The 21,531-nt window shown below is 39.5% G+C and overlaps 1 protein-coding gene across 3 annotated transcripts in view; it reads left to right on the top strand.

Moving 5' to 3' along the window:
- The window catches only part of adgrl1a (adhesion G protein-coupled receptor L1a), a 259,597-nt gene that overhangs the window by 196,916 nt on the left and 41,150 nt on the right, over window positions 1-21,531 (top strand). For all 3 annotated transcript variants that reach the window (XM_051714890.1, XM_051714891.1, XM_051714892.1), the window contains 7 exons: window positions 2,710-2,917; window positions 3,754-4,018; window positions 4,198-4,525; window positions 5,064-5,360; window positions 16,835-16,938; window positions 18,770-18,955; window positions 19,111-19,149. In XM_051714890.1, coding sequence (XP_051570850.1) covers window positions 2,710-2,917; window positions 3,754-4,018; window positions 4,198-4,525; window positions 5,064-5,360; window positions 16,835-16,938; window positions 18,770-18,955; window positions 19,111-19,149 — 1,427 coding nt within the window. The remainder of the gene's footprint in view (window positions 1-2,709; window positions 2,918-3,753; window positions 4,019-4,197; window positions 4,526-5,063; window positions 5,361-16,834; window positions 16,939-18,769; window positions 18,956-19,110; window positions 19,150-21,531) is intronic.

Here is a 21,531-nt window from a genome sequence, read left to right as displayed (position 1 = left end):
GTCCACCAGCTTGCTTTTTAGCTGATCAACCATCTAGATCAGCTCAGACCATTTCCAGCTTTAGACCAATTGGTGCTCTAACCAGCCAAATTTAGCTGGTGAGGCTACTTGACCAATGACCATGTGTGGTGAAGTTGACTGACCAAGGTAGTCATGCTGTTCAAGTTAGTCAAGAAGACTAGTGGGATCACCAGCATCCAAAACACAACATATGCTAGTGACTAGCTATACTTGTTTTCTCAGCAGTTTTCTAGTTTTTATGAACAGTTGGAACTTTAGTGCTCTTCTCCTTTATGATAAAGCAATCTATTATATTACCACACCTTCACAGGATGGAGAATCCACTTGAAAGGTTTATTACCCATATATCTTGACCTGAAGGGATTTCTATAGCTATCGACCACATTAGAGTAATTATCTGAAATATGGTGTGCATGGATGTGTTTGGAAAAGTGTGTGTGTGTGTGTGTGGGCAGGTTTAAGTGGTTTACGAGGAGATTTTTTTAGGTTGCAAACTGGTAATTACAAGGGTATTATGCTATAAATGTGGTTTATGAGGACATTTCTAGTGTCTCCATAATTGAAATTGCTTAAAAAACATACTAAATGATATTTTTTGGAAAATGTAAAAATGCAGAAAGTTTTTTGTGAGGGTTAGGTTTAGGGGTAGAGTTAGGTTTAGGGTTAGGGGAGAGAATCTATAGTTCGTACAGTATAAAAATCATTATGTCTATGGAGAGTCCTTGTAATGATAGCTGCACCAACGTGCGTGTGTGTGTGTGTGTGTGTCTGTGTGTGTGTGTGTGTGTGTGTGTGTGTGTGATTTACTAATTACAAACAGTCTTAAGTTTTTGGTTTTGGCTCAGTGCACACAAGTGATCACTTTTGGAATATGCGTGTGTGTGTGTGTGTGTGTGTGTGTGTGTGTGTGTGTGTGTGTGTGTGCTATATATATATATATATATATATATATATATATATATATATATATATATATATATATATATATATATGTATAAGTTTTGGCTGTGTAAGAAAGACTCACATAGCAGGAAAGCCCCGCTAGCTTATTTTTTCCCCTCGAGGTGTCTTCCTCATTCGCACATGATCACAGCTGTCCCCACAGTATGGATGATGTCTGCGTTCTCTCCCAATAGACACCCCCAGCTACTGTACCTTTTCCCACTCCCTCCCTAACAGTAAATAGGTTCTCTCTGGTCCGCATGCCCACTCAGTTCGGGAGTGAGAAACTGCATCAGCCAGTTAATTCACACCAATCCCAGGTGAACGACCTGCTTTGGAGTACAGATATAGAGATTTGTGTGTGTATGATGGTGTGTATATGTGAGTGTGTGTCATGCTCAAGTAATCCTGGAAGATGAAAGTTAAGCACTGCAGTTGTTTTCGTACATGACTGGCATCCAAACATAAAAACCATGAAACCCCATTTTGACATTACAGCAGTGCTTTGTGGCAGAGCTAATGCCAGCTTCAGACATAAATGTTAGAAAACCCTGCTGGAACAAAATATACCAGCTCATACCAGCCTAGGTGCACTAACTGGTTTGTGGCTTATCCAAAGTGTTCTACCAGCTCTAACCAGCTTGAACACGAATGATCTACCATCTACACCAACTTGGGCCAACTAATGGCCATAAAAGACCAGCTAAAAACTGTAAAATCAGCTAGCATCAGAAGCTGGTTTTTCTGCTGGTTTGTGGAACATTATAGTTTCTTTGTTGCAGGCCCAAGGTGGTATACCAGCTTTATCTAGCTTGACCAAAATGGATTACCCGGTTGAAACCAGGTCCACCTGGTAGTCCAGCTGATGAACCATCCAGATTGGACCAGCTAATGGCTATTAATGACAATTATCATGCTCATTTGGAACATGGTGACTGTTTTTTTTTTAAGGTGGTCTGATAACTGATAACCAGCTTGACCTGAAGTAAGTTTGGCTGAAAGACAATCTAGTACATTATCTCTCAATCCTCATCCAGGAGTACCCTCAACTCTCCCAATCCAACACACTTGATTCAACTCATCAATTATTAGCAGAGGCTCCATGACCTGGATTGGGTGTGTCAGATAAGAGAAACATCCAAAATGTGCAGTGTGGTGGGTAATCCAGAACCAGGACTGAGAAAAACCAATCTGGACCAACTTGGACCAGCTAATGATCATAAATGATCAGCTTGGTTCAGCTAAAACCAGTGTAAAATCGGCACCAGAAGCTGGTTTCCCTGTGATTTTCAAGCAGGGAAATTGAAGCAGGGCAGGGCTAAAAAACGAATCTCAACAACATATGAGCACCACCAGCCAGAATTCTGTCATCTCCCATCAGCCTGTAGTCCAGTGTGCAGAATCTTGACTAATGAACATTAACACTTTTTCATTAGAAGAATGGTCATTTATCTCATGCCCTCTCTCCCATTTCTCTCTCCCTCTATCTTTTTCTCTCTCTATTTGCCTCATTCTCTTTCTTGTTCTCATCCCTTACATCCTCCCACCACTTCCATCTCTCCCTCTTTATCTTTTTTTCTCCATCACTCCGTTTGCCTTCCCATCAAACCTCTTTTTTAATCCCCTTCCTCACAAACCATCGTTCTGTGCATTCTTGCTGTCCCCTCCTTGTTATTTCATCCCTCTCATACTCCTTATTTTCTCTGCCTCCTGCTATCCCTCCAACTTTCTCTTCCCCATCTCCAGTCTTTGTATGTCCTGGGACTCTGTTAAGGGTGCAAGCAGCAAGTTTGCTGCAGGAGGCGGAGCACCAGTCGGGGGCATGGTGTAAGGATCCCCTGCAGTCTGGAGACCGTCTTTACGTCATGCCCTGGACTCCGTACCGCACAGATATGTTGTACGAGTATGCCTCGTGGGAAGACTTCAAGCAGAATCGAGCCACAACCACTTACAAGTGAGTGTAGCCCACAGCTTGGGCCTTGAACCAAGAACCATCCCCGTATACAGTCTAAAAAATAACAGTTCTAAAATAAGGCAGCGCTTCAGATTCAGCAAAGAAACCTGTTCTTAACAACCATTCTTTGCAGTAAGGATTTCTTTGAGTTGACAATAGGGTTCTTTGGAGACTAAAAAAGTTATTGATGTTATATTATACTAGAGGTTCTTCAGATCAGAGTATTGATTCCAGGTATCATCTGATAACATCTGACAAAGGACACGTGACGCTTCCCTTGGTTCTTTGAAGATGTAGATGTATATGTGAAGATGTTTTTTTAAAGAATCACAGAACTTTAAGATGTTCTCCTATGGCATCAATGGAACTTTAAGACCCCATTAAATTAAAATTGGAGATTTGTGGCTTTTAGTACATGTATTACATTTTCTGTCCAACCAAATGCTCTCTAGGATAAGAATGTTCATCCGCTTTATACCAGCTGCAACTGACTAGCAAGAGCAAGTGGAAAATCATGGTTATCGGACATGGCTATTGGCTATTTAAAAAAAGTAATGAATCCTTCAATATGTCCTGCCCCAACTTTTTTCATTAGGAAATACTGTATATCAACACTTGAAAGAAAATTCATCAAGCCATTTTATTGGGTCTTTAAAAAGGGCATCAGACTGTAAATCCCGATTTAGAAACTTTATTTTGAAGAGCTTAGAGGCTTTATTTAGTTTCAGATCATAATGTTTCTGAAGTGTAGCAGAGATTATTGAGAGTTACATTTATAGCAAGTCTTCTTGTCAATGGTGATACAGTAGCTCTCAAATCAAACTTTTCTTTCACAGGCTTCCAAATCGAGTAGATGGAACAGGCTTTGTTGTGTATGATGGTGCTGTTTTTTACAACAAGGAACGCACACGCAACATTGTCAAATATGACTTGCGCACTCGTATAAAGAGTGGTGAAGCCATAGTCAATAATGCCAACTACCATGACACCTCACCATACCGTTGGGGGGGCAAGTCCGATATTGACCTGGCGGTGGATGAAAATGGTCTATGGGTCATCTACGCTACCGAGGCCAACAATGGACGACTGGTTGTCAGCCAGGTCAGTCAAAGAGAACAATGTATCATAAAGCAATTGGATTTCAGTTGAGATCAAATCGTAATTTCTGTTACATTTTAAGTTGCTTCCATTTTACCACACTACAGAGTAATCAAATATTTTATCTTATCAGGTAAACATAACTGATACCCAAAGTGTTTTTCTCTTTAACCCACTTTCAGGTTAACCCCTACACCCTACGCTTCGAGGGGACTTGGGAGACTAGCTTCGATAAGCGACTGGCATCCAATGCCTTCATGGCATGTGGCGTTCTGTATGCGGTTCGTTCTGTGTATCAAGATGACGACAGCGAGGCAGGTGGAGACCTGGTGCTGTACGCTTATAACACCAACCGAGCACGAGAGGAGCCCGTCCACATCCCCTTCCCCAACCCCTACCAGTATGTCTCCTCTGTGGACTACAACCCTCGAGATAACCAACTCTATGTCTGGAATAACTACAATGTGCTGCGCTACCCCCTGGAATTTGGCCCACCGGACCCTACCGCTGGTAAGTGACAGAGAAAGAGTGATATCCACAGGAGGCTGAGGCAGACAGCTTAATCTGTTGAGTGTCAATGTTCTGTTAGTGTTCCCCTCTGTGTCTTCAATACATTGTCTTTATGGTTTAATTAGCAGTGGTCATTAGCGTTTTGTCAGATCAGAAAAAGATTTCCTATCAATTATGCATTCTCATCTTTGCCTGCCATGAACATTCTCTATCTATCGTTTTCTTTCTCAGTCTTTCTGTCTTTCGCTCTATCCGGTTCTTAGGGCGGCTGCGCGAACATATAGTCAAGCATTAAAGATTATGAAACGCCCCTGCTGCTTTAGTTATCTTTTAACCAACTTTCCCACATTCCTTTTGCAAAGGCAAATCAAAATTTTAGGTTTCTCTTTCTTCCATTTTGTCTTTTTCGTCTTGTCAAACATCCAACAACATTCTTGCTCACATTGTAGGTGTTCTGAAATTGTTTCTTTGTCTCTTAAACTCTCGTTCTCTTCAATTTTTCTTCACATTTCTTTCTATCATTTTCTGTCGCTCTCAGATCCTCTTGCCACCACTCAGATGATCAGCACAACTCCGGCAAGACCCATCACTTCCAGCTCCATCCCCTCCACCATGCGACCTCTGCCACCCACCGCTCACCCAATAGGGGCCATCAACAAGGCACCAGATCTGCGACCCATCACTGCCACTGTGCCGGTGACCCGCAGACCCCTGCGGGTACCACCACAGGGCCCTGAGCTGCAAGTGTGCGAAGCCTGCGTGGCCCGAGGGGTGCAGTGGCCCGCCACCCAGAGAGGAGAGACCGTAGACAGGCCTTGTCCCAAAGGATCATTAGGTGAGTGACAAAACATGCTGTGACTGTCCACTGAGAGATTATGTGGTGGAGGGTTTAAATGTGAGTGGAGTAACACTGTGTCCTAACCAGACACAACATGACAAGTTTCAAGTGTCAAGTGATTTTTCTTTCCTCATTGAAAGTAAAAATGCTGAGCAGTGCTACAAAATCCGAGCCAATCAGAGCGTAATTTATGTTTAATATATAGCTACATTGAGAGAGATTTTGTTCCACTGACTTTTCACTTTGGATGGGACTACTCAGTGTGAAATAGAAACAAAAATAGAAACCAAGTGACAACAAATGTTGTTTAGAACACAGACAATTTTGAACTAAACTCAGCATAAAAAGAAACGTCCCTTTTTCAGGACACTGTATTTTAAAGATAATTTTGTAAAAATCCAAATAACTTTACAGTTCTTTTTTGTAAAGGGTTTAAACAATGTTTTCCATGCTTGTCCAATTAACCATAAACAATTCATGAACATGCACCTGTGGATCGGTCGTTAAGAAACTAACAGCCTACAGATGGTAGGCAATTAAAGTAACAGTTATAAATACTTAGGACACTAAAGAGACCTTTCTACTGATTCTGAGAAACACCAAAAGAAAGATGCCCAGGGTCCCTGCTCATCTGCGTGAATGTGCCTTAGGCATGCTGCATGGAGGCATGAGGACTGCAGATGTGGCCAGGGCAATAAATTGCAATGTCCGTACTGTGAGACACCTAAGACAGCGCTACAGGGAGACAGAAAAGACAGCTGATTTTCCTCACAGTGGCAGACCATGTGTAACAACACCTGCACAGGATCTGTACATCTGAATATCACACCTGCGGGACAGGTACAGGATGGCAAGAGCAACTGCCCGAGTTACACCAGGAACGCACAATCCCTCCATCAGTGCTCAGACTGTCCGCAATAGGCTGAGAGAGGCTGGAATGAGGGCTTGTAGGCCTGTTGTAAGGCAGGTCCTTACCAGACATCACCGGCAACAACGTCGACTATGGGCACAAACCCATCTTCGCTGGACCAGACAGGACTGGCAAAAAGTGCTCTTCACTGACGAGTCATGGTTTTGTCTCACCAGGGGCGATGGTCGGACTCACGTTTATCGTCAAAGGAATGAGCATTACACCGAGGCCTGTACTCTGGAGCGGGATCGATTTGGAGGTGGAGGGTCCATCATGGTCTGGGACAGTGTGTCACTGCATTATTGGACTGAGCTTGTTGACATTGCAGGCAATCTCAATGCTGTGCATTACAGGGAAGACATCCTCCTCCCTCATGTGGTACCCTTCCTGCAGGCTCATCCTGAAATGACCCTCCAGCATGACAATGCCACCAGCCATACTGCTCGTACTGTGCATGATTTCCTGCAAGACAGGAATGTCAGTGTTCTGCCATGGCCAGCGAAGAGCCCGGATCTCAATCCCATTAAGCACATCTGGGACCTGTTTGATCGGAGGGTGAGGGCTAGGGCCATTCCCCCCAGAAATGTCCGGGAACTTGCAAGTGCCTTGGTGGAAGAGTGGGGTAACATCTCACAGCTAGAACTGGCAAATCTGGTGCAGTCCATGAGGAGGAGATGCACTGCAGTACTTAAATCAGCTGGTGGCCACACCACATACTGACTGTTGCTTTTGCTAAGTTTACTTCCAAAGCTTTTAATCATAAATTAGTTAAAAGTGCACTCAGTATTTATTATTATTATTATTATTATTTTGTGTGTGTGTGTGTGTGTGTGTGTGTGTGTGTGTGTGTGTGTGTGTGTGTGCAGGTTTAAGTGGTTTACGAGGACTTTTTTTTAGGTTACAAACTGTTGATTACAAAGGTGTTATGCAATAAATGTGGTTTATGAGGACATTTCTAGTGTCCCCATAATTTAAATCGCTTAAAAAAACATACTAAATGATGTTTTACTGAAAATGTAAAAATGCAGAAAGTCTTTTGTGAGGGTTATGTTTAGGGGTAGGGTTAGGGGATAGAATCTATAGTTTGTACAGTATAAAAATCTTATGCCAATGGAGAGTCCTCATAAGGATAGCCGCATCAACATGTGTGTCTGTGTGTGTGTGTGTGTGTGTGTGTGTGTGTGTGTGTGTGTGTGTGTGTGTGTGTGTGTGTGTGTCATTTTTTTCTTACACTGACACCTAAGGGTGTGGATTATTGCCATTATAGAAATTCACTGCTCCATGTCAGCCATGATTAATTTAATCCATGAGTGAAAGTGTCCAATAACAGGGCAGTTACTAAGATTAAATGAGTAGTGTTTGGCAGCCCCCATGAAGGCAGCCTCTTCATGTAGAATAAAACAGCTTTTATAAGGTTACTGATATGACTCTTGTCTTCATCTCATTGAGTCTTCATCTCATATGATTTGTCATGAATTTATACATATGTTTCAAAATTACAATTCATTTATTTAGGAGTAAAAAACTCAAATAAAATAAGGAGATAAAGACAGAGTGCACCTTTAAGCTACAGTCAAGCTTCCATTCTGAAGAAGCAGTTTATGGACACTACAAGTTACAAAGTAGTTAACTACATTGAAGCTATTTAAAGGGATAGTTCACCCAAAAGTGAAAATTCTCTTATCATTTACTCATGCTCATGCTATCCCAGATGTGTATGACTTTCTTTCTTCTGCAGAACACAAACAAAAAGGTAGGTAATTTCAGGTAGGTAATTTCGATGCAAGTGAATGGTGGCTAAAACTTTGAAGCTCCAAAAAGCAAATAAAGGCAACATTAAAGTAATCCCTTCGACTCCAGTATTTTAATCAATGTCTTCTGAAGTGAGAAAGTTGGTCTGGGGTGAGAACAGACCAAAATATAACTCTAGGAAGTTATAGTGTTAGGAAGTGTAATCGTGCTTGAATCAGAATCGCCAAGAAGACTGCTGTCAAGATGTACAGTGAAAAAGGAGTTACATATGGGTCTGTTCTAACGCATAATCGATTGGATCGCTTCAGAAGACGTGAATTTAACCACTGGAGTTGTATGGATTACTTTTATGCTGCCTTTATGTGCTTTTTGGAGCTTCAAAGGTCTGGCCACCATTCACTTGCACTGAATGGACATACAGAGCTGAGATATTCTTCTAAAAATCTTTGAAAGAAAGTCATACACATCTTAGATGGCAAGAGGGTGAGTAAATGATGAGATGATTTTCATTTTTGGGTGAACTAACCCTTTAAGGGAGAAAATGTTTTTATATTTGTAATAATAGATTAATATAATTTATCTTTGTGTCTAAAAATTATCAAAAATAAATTATAATATAAACATTTGAAATGAACCGTCCAAACATACTGATTCACTCAAATTAATCAGAATTCCCAAGACTATTGTACCTGAGTTAGTCAACAGTTCAGGAGAGTGCATTTGAGTATTACCACAACTCCCTTAGCTGTAAAGCAGCATGCACAACAGCGGAGAAACAGCAGAGAAATTAGCTTTTTTACTGGAAAAGCTACACTTTTTTGAAAACAGCTGAGCTTTTGTCACGCTACAAGGAATTTGGTTAAGTCAGTAGCGTCACTACTTTTATTTAGGATTATTTAGGATTTATCGCTCAATGCATTAACGTGTCACGCCTGGTTTCATGGTGTAATATTCTGAAGGCGGAGGGAATCATGGGATTACAGGAAGGAAGTAAGCTTGGGTGGTGTTGTTTGTTGAGGCAGTTTATATGAAAATCTTTGTTCTGTTTGGTCTGTACTGTACCTCTATTGTGTGCATGTACACATCATCTATGGCTGCGTCCGGAACCAGGAAAATGCTGCATCCGGAGGCTGTATACAGAGGTAGGAAGGGACCAAGGCATGTCCGAATCCAATGTTCATGTCACATCCTGTCTACTGAGATACCTTCATCTGATCAATTTTTGAAGGCAGCATAGATGTATTCTTCGCTGCCTATGAAATCCCACAATACTGTGCGTGCCGTTCCACAACGGTTGAGCTGATGAAAAAAAATGTCGGCCAAAGAGGCAGTTGATAGTCAATTTGTGTATAAAAGTATGCTTTTGTTCACTTTTTCCAACATTTGATTCCATTTCTAGTGAGAAAGTAGTATTGTAGTTATTTATTATATACTTGGTTATCGCCAAAACTCTCCTGATTTTGTTCTAGATTATTAGACCATTGTGATTTGGTTGGACTGAATGAAGCAGACGCATTAACTTTAGTGGACACCAGATGGTGATAATCAGGTGCTGGTATCCTAGCAATGATGTGACGTTATGCTGCCTTAGTAACCTGTCCGAAATCAGTTTCTGGAGGTACCTTCGTACATGAACGCTGTCTGTTGAGTCACTGACTGATAGGGCAGCGAGGCAACAAGACAGCTACCTTTGGTTTCGGACGCAGCCTTCGTGTGTGTATACACCCATTTTCTTTATGTTGTGTGTGTACTTCCTGTTACTCCTCATCTCTATAGTCTCTCCAGCTGGTAGGGTCTCATGAGACTCATAGATAAAAGGCAAATGAAACCCTTGCAAATGAAGGAGTGATCTTTAAACTCAGCATGGCTTAGCCCACAGAAACTGCAGAATTAAAAAATGAATCACTAGAAACAGTGCAGATGACAACAATCCCCCTCCACACAACAGTTGCATCAAATATATCTTTCTTGTAGTAGAAGAAAAGCATTTTCTCCTTCTGTTAGCATCTCTATTTCTCCCAACCTGCGACAAAATACTGTCTCTCTCTTCTGTCTTTTTTGTTTCTGACGCTAAAATGACAGACATGTTAAATTAACTGCGGCTTTAATTGGTGGATCCTGGCAGTTCTTTCGAAGCCAATCTATTGTGGATGAAGAAGAGGAGAAAATGAGAGAAAAGGAGACTGGGAGAGAAAGAGAATATCTCTTCACCATCAGAGATCAAACCATCAAAACAGAAACAGATCCTTACCAAATACAGGCACAGTGACCACCACAGTCTTGCCATAGAACAAGTCAGACAAAAACAAACTTGGATTCCAAAGCAAGAAAGCATCTGTACTCACTGTTAGGTTGGTGTGGTTGAGACAGTGGCACACTTTCTCTTTCACTGTGATAAGTTTGGAGATGTAAGAGAGAAATACTTTGGAAAAACTCTCAAATCTCAATCCACATATTTCAAGCTTTGTTAAAAAGATCAATTGCATGTATTACTATGGAGGGGCAGTCATGTATTAGTCACAGAAAAAAAAAAAAAAAAAAAAAGAAAATATATATATATATATATATATATATATATATATATATATATATATATATATATATATATATATATATATATATATACAGTGCATCCAGAAAGTATTCACAGCGCTTCACTTTTTCCACATTTTGTTATGTTACAGCCTTATTCCAAAATGGATTAAATTCATTATTTTCCTCAAAATTCTACAAACAATACCCCATAATGACAACATGAAAGAAGTTTGTTTGAAATCTTTGCAAATTTATTAAAAATAATAAACGAAAAAAAAATCACATGTACATAAGTATTCACAGCCTTTGCCATGACACTCAAAAGTCCACCTGTGGTAAATTCAGTTGATTGGACATGATTTGGAAAGGCACACACCTGTCTATATAAGGTCCCACAGTTAACAGTGCATGTCAGAGCACAAACCAAGCCATGAAGTCCAAGGAATTGTCTGTAGACCTCCGAGACAGGATTGTATCGAGGCACAGATCTGGGGAAGGGTACAGAAAAATTTCTGCAGGACTGAAGGTCCCAATGATTACAGTGGCCTCCATCATCCGTAAATGGAAGAAGATTGGAACCACCAGGACTCTTCCTAGAGCTGGCCGCCCAGCCAAACTGAGCAATTGGGGGAGAAGAGCCTTAGTCAGGGAGGTGACCAAGAACCCGATGGTCACTCTGACAGAGCTCCAGCGTTTCTCTGTGGAGAGAGGAGAACCTTCCAGAAGAACAACCATCTCTGCAGCACTCCACCAATCAGGCCTGTATGGTAGAGTGGCCAGACGGAAGCCACTCCTCAGTAAAAGGCTCATGACTGCCCGCCTGGAGTTTGCCAAAAGGCACCTGAAGGACTCTCAGACCATGAGAAACAAAGATTGAACTCTTTGGCCTGAATGGCAAGCGTCATGTCTGGAGGAAACCAGGTACCGCTCATCACCTGGCCAATACCATCCCTACAGTGAAGCATGGTGGTGGCAGCATCATGCTGTGGGGATGTTTTCAGTGGCAGGAACTGGGAGACTAGTCAGGATCGAGGGAAAGATGAATGCAGCAATGTACAGAGACATCCTTGATGAAAACCTGCTCCAGAGCGCTCTGGACCTCAGACTGGGGCGAAGGTTCATCTTCCAACAGGACAACGACCCTAAGCACACAGCCAATATAACAAAGGAGTGGCTACGGGACAACTCTGTGAATGTCCTTGAGTGGCCCAGCCAGAGCCCAGACTTGAACCTGATTGAACATGTCTGGAGAGATCTGAAAATGGCTGTGCACCGACGCTCCCCATCCAACCTGATGGCGCTTGAGAGGTCCTGCAAAGAAGAATGGGAGAAACTGCCCAAAAATAGGTGTGCCAAGCTTGTAGCATCATACTCAAAAAGACTTGAGGCTGTAATTGGTGCCAAAGGTGCCTCAATAAAGTATTGAGCAAAGGCTGTGAATACTTATGAACATGTGATTTTTTTTTTTTTTTAATAAATTTGCAAAGATTTCAAACAAACTTCTTTCACGTTGTCATTATGGGGTATTGTTTGTAGAATTTTTAGGAAAATAATTAATTTAATCCATTTTGGAATAAGGCTGTAACATAACAAAATGTGGAAAAAGTGAAGCGCTGTGAATACTTTCCAGATGCACTGTATTGAGCTGCACACCCTCAGAATATTATCACTGTTTGATCACCATATTCAAATGTGGTCTGCCCTGCTGGGAAAATAAAACATCCAGACAAAGTTTGTTTGCTGGTTTAAGCTGGTCTTAGCTGGTTTAAGCTGGTCTTAGCTAGTCTAGCTGGTCTCCCAGCCTGGCCAAGCTGGTAGTCAGCTGGTTTTGCTGAATGGCCTGCTGAAAAGTGCACAGAAAAACATCTAAAACCAGCCAGCAGACCAGCCTGACCATTCTGAGAGACCAGCTAAGACCAGCAAACCAGCTTAGTATATTGTAAGCTTTTTATCATATTATTATTGTTAATTAATCTCTTACTGAATGTTCATTTTTTGTTCTACCGTTCTACTTCTATTCTACTATATATTGTAAACGAAAATGTGTGCACACCCACCCCACTGACCAAAAAATAAAATAAATAAACGAAATAGTAGCCAGTTTACATGTTGTGGTCCTACATTTATATTTCTTAGTATTACAATAAAGTAGATTATTTTAATGTAACTTATTTGAAATAATTGAAACTTATTTGAAATAATTTCAAGTTATCTTGAAGGTGCACTCAGTAAGTTTTGGTTTTGACACCCAGCAGCATCATTCAAACGCAATAGTTTCCAGTTTTCAGTATTTGGCTGGTCATGTGATCTCAACATGGCCGCCCCCATGAGGAGACCCTCTTCATGTTGAATAAAACAGCTTTTATAAGGTTACTGATATGGCTGGAGTCTTCATCTCATGTGAGTTATCACGATTAAATACATATGTTTCAAAATTGCAATTAATTTAATAAGGGATAAAACATTTTTAATGAGGAAAAAATGACTGAGTGCACTTTTAAGGGCCCCCTTGGAAATTTACAGATGCCCCTTGTGGGTCCCAGCCCCCTGGTTGAGAATTAGTGATTTACATTGTGGAAACGGGAAAATGGCTTACGTACTAAATTATTTGAAATCTAAAATTCTAAAAAGGCTTGTGTGAGGGTTAGGTTTTGGGGATAGAATTAACTCTGTATTAAAACAATAGAAGTCAATGTAAAATCCCCACTTTAGTTTTTGTGTACTGATGCTTTGGCACCATTTTATGTAAATAAATCATGCCAATACTTTGAAATTGAAAAACTGAGAGCGAGACAAAGAAAGAGCTACAGCTTCTGTGAAGTGCTGCTGCACTCATCTCTCTCTCTCTCTCTCTCTCTCTCTCTCTCTCTCTCTCTCTCTCTCTCTCCCTACCTCTCCCTCTCTTTCCATCTTTTCTTTTGAGCTATTTTTGTTGTGGTTGCTGGAAAGGCCTGCCGTTTGTTTGATCCCAGCATGTTGTCCTCTCTGTGAACTCGGCTAACTAAACAGCCCAAGTTAACTGAAAATGAGGAGTGGCAGAAGGTGTCTCCCTTGAGGTGTTTTCACAGCGATCACAGGCGCTGCAGGGATGGTCATGCCTGGGGTGTGAGCTCGCACAAATGTGTGCAAAAGTGCGTGATGCCATTCACGTGTAGGCAGACTCATTTCCACTTTCACGGCAGGTTCCATGGTGAATCTTTAACCACCCATATCTCGTTATGTGTTGAGAAGTCTCAGCTGGATTTGGTATGCTCAGTATGAAAGTACATGTGTGTATTTAGGTCTGTATTAGGGCTGGGTGAAATATTAAATACTCACGATAAATTTGCTGTTTTTTTATTTTTATTTTTTATTTTTTTCACATCTAATATCACATTTGTGTAAGTGAACAGAGCTGTTTATAACGTCTCATAACACACTCATTTTGATGTTGTGAACTGTTTATTTACTATCGCTTTTACTATAACTTGAATCAATAAATAAATGAATTAACACTGTTATTAGCTTTTATTTACCTTGGAGTAAATGTTGTTGCAGATGTTATATATGTTCATTTGGGAATGAGACCTGACACCTGACATACTCTTCTCCAGATTTATTTTTTTCAAGAATATTTAAAAGGTGTGTATCCTCTCTGGGTAACTTGTGTCACTATTACAAAATTACCCGGCAACAACAAAAGTACTCAAACACACATTACTTCCATAGACTGTCATTGGAAAATAGCAAACGTGTGTCAAAGTAATGGCGGTAGGGCAACAGTTGCTAAAACAGGATTGATCAGAGGCGCTTTTAAGGTGGGGCTAAGCGAAGGGTCAGTTGCTGCTTTTCTTGTGAACTGCAAAAACTAGAGCATTCAGAGAGAGATGTTTTAATTGCGTTTCTGATTTAAACTTCGAAAGCAAAATGGTGTAAGGGCTGCTAAGTTCAACTCATTTCCATGAAATGGCTCAAACTGTCCTTTTCAAACAATCAAATTCAAAAGTCTGATTTAATGATTATTCAACGACTTCACAGAAGTCTTTGTGTGGCATTTCCCCATGTATTAAATGTTGTTTTAGTATAAAGACACTGTATTTAGGTATTTTCTTCTTTTATTTCTAGGTATTTATGTGTTGGTGCATATAAATGAAAACCATTAATTATCATTTTTCCTTGTTTTCATTTAGTGAAATGTTCTGTGGAAAACATTCCTTGAATATGTAAACAGATTTTACTGTGTTTTTGTTTTTTTTAAATGTTTATGATCTATATACAGGTGCATCTCAATAAATTAGAATGTCGTGGAAAAGTTCATTTATTTCAGTAATTCAACTCAAATTGTGAAACTCGTGTATTAAATAAATTCAATGCACACAGACTGAAGTAGTTTAAGTCTTTGGTTCTTTTAATTGAGCTCATCTGCATTTTTTGGTCTCTTGTTTCTCATTTTCCTCTTGACAATACCCCATAGATTCTCTATGGGGTTCAGGTCTGGTGAGTTTGCTGGCCAGTCAAGCACACCAACACCATGGTCATTTAACCAGCTTTTGGTGCTTTTGGCAGTGTGGGCAGGTGCCAAATCCTGCTGGAAAATGAAATCAGCATCTTTAAAAAGCTGGTCAGCAGAAGGAAGCATGAAGTGCTCCAAAATGTCTTGGTAAACGGGTGCAGTGACTTTGGGTTTCAAAAAACACAATGGACCAACACCAGCAGATGACATTGCAACCCAAATCATCACAGACTGTGGAAACTTAACACTGGACTTCAAGCAACTTGGGCTATGAGCTTCTCCACCCTTCCTCCAGACTCTAGGACCTTGGTTTCCAAATGAAATACAAAACTTGCTCTCATCTGAAAAGAAGACTTTGGAACACTGGGCAACAGTCCAGTTCTTCTTCTCCTTAGCCCAGGTAAGACGCCCCTGACGTTGTCAGTGGTTCAGGAGTGGCTTAACAAGAGGAATACGACAACTGTAGCCAAATTCCTTGACACGTCTGTGTGTGGTGGCTCTTGATGCCTTGACCCCAGCCTCAGTCCATTCCTTGTGAAGTTCACCCAAATTCTTGAATCGATTTTGCTTGACAATCCTCAAAAGGCTGCGGTTCTCTCGGTTGGTTGTGCATCTTTTTCTTCCACACTTTTTCCTTCCATTCAACTTTCTGTTAACATGCTTGGATACAGCACTCTGTGAACAGCCAGCTTCTTTGGTAATGAATGTTTGTGGCTTACCCTCCTTGTGAAGGGTGTCAGTGATTGTCTTCTGGACAACTGTCAGATCAGCAGTCTTCCCCATGATTGTGTAGCCTAGTGAACCAAACTGAGAGACCATTTTGAAGGCTCAGGAAACCTTTGCAGGTGTTTTGAGTTGATTAGCTGATTGGCATGTCACCATATTCTAATTTTTTGAGATAGTGAATTGGTGGGTTTTTGTTAAATGTGAGCCAAAATCATCACAGTTAAAAGAACCAAAGACTTAAACTAGTTCAGTCTGTGTGCATTGAATTTATTTAATACACGAGTTTCACAATTTGTGTTGAATTACTGAAATAAATGAACTTTTCCACGACATTCTAATTTATTGAGATGCACCTGTATATATATATATATATATATATATATATATATATATATATATATATATATATATATATATATATATATATGATAATATAATACATTTTATATAATATATACATTTTATATACACCGATCAGCCACGACATTAAAACCACCTGCCTACTATTGTGTAGGTCCCCCTCATGCCGCCAAAACAGCGACAACACGCATCTCAGAATAGCATTCTGATATGATATTCTTCTCATCACAATTGTACAGAGCAGTTATCTGAGTTACCGTAGACTTTGTCAGTTCAAACCAGTCTGGCCATTCTCCGTTGACCTCTCTCATCAACAAGGCGTTTCCATCCACAGAACTGCCGTTCACTGGATGTTTTTTTGTTTTTGGCACCATTCTGAGTAAATTCTAGAGACTGTTGTGTGTGAAAATCCCAGGAGATCAGCAGTTACAGAAATACTCAAACCAGCCCATCTGGCACCAACAATCATGCCACAGTACAAACCATTGAGGTCACATTTTTCCCCATTCTTATGGTTGATGTGATTAACTGACGCTCCTGAACCGTATCTGCATGAATTTATGCACTGCACTGCTGCCATATATATATATATATATATGTGTGTGTGTGTGTGTGCTATTTTTTTTTTAATTATGTTTTTAACCTAAAAGTTTATTTTTCTCTCCCTCCATTTAAAATCTCATCTTCTGTTCTCAGGCATCGCCTCCTTCCAGTGTTTGTTGTCACCTGTGCTGTGGAACCCTCGCGGGCCTGATCTGAGTAACTGCACATCGCCGTGGGTCAACCAGGTGGCACAGAAGGTGAGACCACTAAGACCTCAATGCTTGCTCTGACCCTCCAGCCCCTGTCCTGCTTGCTTCGCAACCTCAGCTAATATCATTCTTGCATGGCTCACATTACTGCACACAGGTCATTCTTTTGACATGATTTGGAACAAAATCTCCATCTATTTCTAAGAGAGAGTTTAAAAGCATCTCTGGTTAAAGTTGCTCTGCAGTTACACATTCAGGACGGTTTGTTCTCTTTTTGACATATCACAATACAGTACATGCAGTTTTTAAAGGGTCATATCAGATTTGTTTGTTTTTTTTGTTTTTTTTTCATTGTCCACCTACACTGTTAGTCAAAGTTTTTTGCACCAAAACAGTCATTTAAAACAAAAACAAAAATCAAATGAAGGAATATAGTTTTTAGAGATCACATACAACAGAAGGAAATAGCTTTAATGTCTAAATAACTACATTTAATAGAGTTAAACATTTAATTCATCTCATTTATCATAAATGCAACACAACATTCTATGGTTGTATCATGGTTTTGGACACGACTGTAATGGAAATACCATGGTATACTTTTAAGTACCTTTTATTACAATACAGTATAGTAGAAATCAATACCATGGTATTACCATACTTTTTTTGTAATGGGGTAGTTGGCAAATACTTTTGGGCATGTCCTGCAGTATAACATGCTTTACTCCGTTGAAACCTATTTTAAACAACATTTTGCTAATTCTTTTATAATTAGTATGCATGCTGTTTTAATGACCCAACTGACAAACTACCTGGAATATTTTTACATTTAAAAATTCAGGAAATGGACTAATAAAGTGCAAAAAAAAAAAAAAGAAAAAAAAAAAAGAAGGAATTAAAGAAATATTCTGGGTTCAATTCAAGTTAAGCTCAATCAGCAGCATTTGTGGCATAATGTTGATTACCACAAAAAATTATTGCAACTCATCCCTCCTTATCTGTAAAAAAAAAATCAAGGCCCTTACAATGGAAGTGAATGTGGCCAATTTCTGGAGGGTTTAAAGTCAGAAATGTGAAGTTTATAATTTTATAAAAGCACTTACATTCATTCTTCTGTTAAAACTCATGTATTATTTGAGCTGTGAAGTTGTTTAAATTGTCATTTTTACAGTTGTTTTAGGATTTTAGATTTCGTTCACATTACATCGTCATGGCAACAAAGTTGTAAAATTGGCTTTAACTTTACACAGAAAAGGTTAGTAAGTGAATTTTATCACACTAAAATCATGTTAACACACATATTGTTTATGTCTTGTTGTTATACTTTTGAAACAGTATTTTAACATATAAATATTGGCCCCCATTCACTTCACTGTAACCCAGATTATTTATTTATTTATTTAAAGAAAAGGAGGGGCAAGTCAAAATGTATTTTTGTGGTAATCAGTATTATGTAACTTGTGTCCATTGAGCTTTTATTGAACCCGGAATATTCCTTTAAATATGGTGACCAGTCACAGCACCTAAAATATACACTTTTCCTTATAGATTGATACATTTTAACCTAAATTCTTGTTGATATAAAAATCTCATGGACATCTTATGCATCAGCTACCCGTACATTTACTCCAGGCTCATTACATGCTATGTTGCTGCTTTCAAATAGCAAGAGTAATTTTATCGCATTTCACGCTTTCATATTTTCCCTTTTTGGTTTTGTAATAGCTTGATTTAGAGAATCATTAAAGATCGGCTGTCTTCTGTCTGTGCATCTCGCAGACTAAAACCCAGAAACCTCCAACTGACACCCCACTGTGCACAGTAGGGGTCTGAGCTTTAGAGACCAGACATTGTGTATATGTGTGCGCTCTGTGTGCAGATAAAAAGCGGAGAGAATGCAGCAAACATCGCCGCTGAGCTGGTGAACCACACGCAGGGCCGCATTTATGCCGGTGATGTCAGTTCCTCTGTCAGACTCATTGAGCAGCTTTTGGATATATTAGATGCACAGCTGCAAGCACTCAGACCCGGGAATAAGGAATCGGCAGCCAGGAACTACAATAAGGTGACACACACACTTTTGCCCTTTAAACAAACCCTTCGAGCCTGTTTGCTGCCACATCAATGTGCACAGCACAGGAACACCTTCTAAACTCCTCACCTGACATCAATGTGTGTGTGTATGTGAGTGACTGAAAGCTGTTTTATTGTGTGTTGTAGTGGCAGAAGAGAGAGCGGACCTGTCGGGCTTATATTCAGGTATTGTACAGTGTTATCTGTATGAGTTCACAGGCACTCCTCACCTCACATATCTTTTCTTATCCTCTGACAGACAGTGCACATATACTCATTCATGAATTCTATCCTGCACTCCACTGTGAGCTTTTTGTTATGACATATTTTCTTAACACTTTCTGTTAGGCGTGCATTGTTGGGTGTAATCCCTTAAAAAGTAATTTGTTACAGTAATTAAATTACTTTTAGTCAAAAGTAGTGTAGCACATTACAAATTCTTAAAATCAGATTACAGTTACTGACTTTCAGTTAATTTAGTTTCAAGTACATTTCATGTACACATATTCATAGTTATGTAGAATACAATAAAAACATGAAATATGTTCATCCATTTGCTTTTTTTTGGGGGGGGGGATTTTTCCCCTTTTTCCTCCCAATTTGGAATGCCCAATTCCCAATGCACTCTAAGTCCTCGTGGTCACATAGTGATTCGCCTCAGTCCGGGTGGCGGAGGACGAATCCCAGTTGCCTCCATATAGTCAACCCGCACATCTTATCACGTGGCTTGTTGAGCGCGTTGCCACGGAGACATAGCATGTGTGGAGGCTTCACGCCATCCACCGCGGCAACCATGCTCAATTCACCATGCGTCCCACCGAGAACAAACCACATTATAGCAACCACAAGGAGGTTACCCCATGTCTACCCTCACTAGCAACTGGGCCAATTCGGTTGCTTAGGAGACCTGGCTGGAATCACTCAGCACGCCATGGGATTCGAACTAGCAAACTAGCAAACTCCAGGGGTGGTAGCCAGCGTATTTTACCACTGAGCTACCCAGGCCCCATCCATTTGCATTTGTGCAAATCATTGTAAGTGAGAAATGTGTGGTGACTTGTGTGGTGTGTGGTGCAACAATGAACAAGGAGTACATATATATATATATAAAATCAATAAAAGTAAACCTTAAAGTGATTAGTAATGTGATTACTTTTTCAATCATGTAATCAGTAAAGTAGTTTGATAACCATCTTTTGAGAAGTAATTAGCAATTTGTGGTGGATTACTTTTTGAGTAACTTACCCAACACTAGAAGCGTGTATTTAAATATCTCAAAATAAAGAGAGTTATTACAACAGTTCCAGATTCAAGTTAATATGAAATTCGCTTGGAATTTTGTTTATATATATATATATATATATATATATATATCAGGGCTGTCAATCAATTACAGTTTTTAATCAAATTAATTACATCGTGTCCTGTTTAATGAATCGAATTAATTGCATATATAAATATTTGATTAGAAAGCCCCTCAGATAAAAATAATTAAATATATAATGATGAAATAATTTTAAATAGTTATCTTTAAATATTTACAAATAATATATATATATATATATATATATATATATATATATATATATATATATATATATATATATATATTAGAAAATATTCATATAATTAAAATTCATTACATTATTGTGGCAGAGGAGTTTGCATTCATAAGACAATACAAAAAGCGGCTTTAGAATCCAATGTATTGTTTATTTGCATATTATTGAACATGAGCCAGTCATTGGCATACAGTTCACAGCAATCTATTTTGCAAGTGAATTTTGTCAGTCAGTCATAGATTTATTATGAGGGCTTGCTAAGGACCCGCCAATGTACACCTGCTTCAGACGGATGCTTTTGAAGCATCTCACTTTGGTTGTGTCGCATCATAAACATAAAATTTTTAGGTCGCTTTGTCAAGTTAAACCTAGTTTAATACTTAGAAGAACACGTCTTGAGATCCCTTAGTTTGGAATTGCGCTCCATCAAGCTGTGTTTTGAACACAAAAACGCATGCTCGAAAGGTTGTTTTTTCTCTGTATAAGCCACGTGTTGCCTATACAGCTGAAGTTTCGCTTACTGCCCCCTAGAGAAAACATGTGGTACTTCAAGCTTGAAGTACAGTATGCTATTATTATTATTATTATTATTATTATTATTATTATTATTACATGGCTCTCTGGAATTCTTAATTCTGCTTGATCAATGGCGCCATCTAGCGGTCTCAGTTTTTTCTCAGTAACAACCGCACATCCACGTATCAGACGTTAATCTGGGTGTTTGCAAGCCATCTTTCCTGTTTCTCGAATCACTGTGTGTTCTCTACAAGTAAGCTAAGAAAATAATTTCAACTCAAATCAATGTTTTTTGTGCACTTATTTAATTATTTGGCAAGAGGCCTTGTGATATGATGCATAATGAGCAGACACATGTTCATAGAATACAAAATAAACACCGACAGTATTTCAATGCAATTCTCACATAATTTCAATGCAAATACGTTTTTCATGTCCATTTATTTGTTTACTTGAGCTGAATAATGGGCAGTCAGACTGTCATTTCTAC

This window comes from Myxocyprinus asiaticus, chromosome 13, assembly GCF_019703515.2.
Source record: "Myxocyprinus asiaticus isolate MX2 ecotype Aquarium Trade chromosome 13, UBuf_Myxa_2, whole genome shotgun sequence".
Classification (NCBI taxonomy): domain Eukaryota; kingdom Metazoa; phylum Chordata; class Actinopteri; order Cypriniformes; family Catostomidae; genus Myxocyprinus; species Myxocyprinus asiaticus.
Note: the sequence above shows the minus strand (reverse complement) of the source record. Positions and strands in the feature narration are given on the sequence as shown.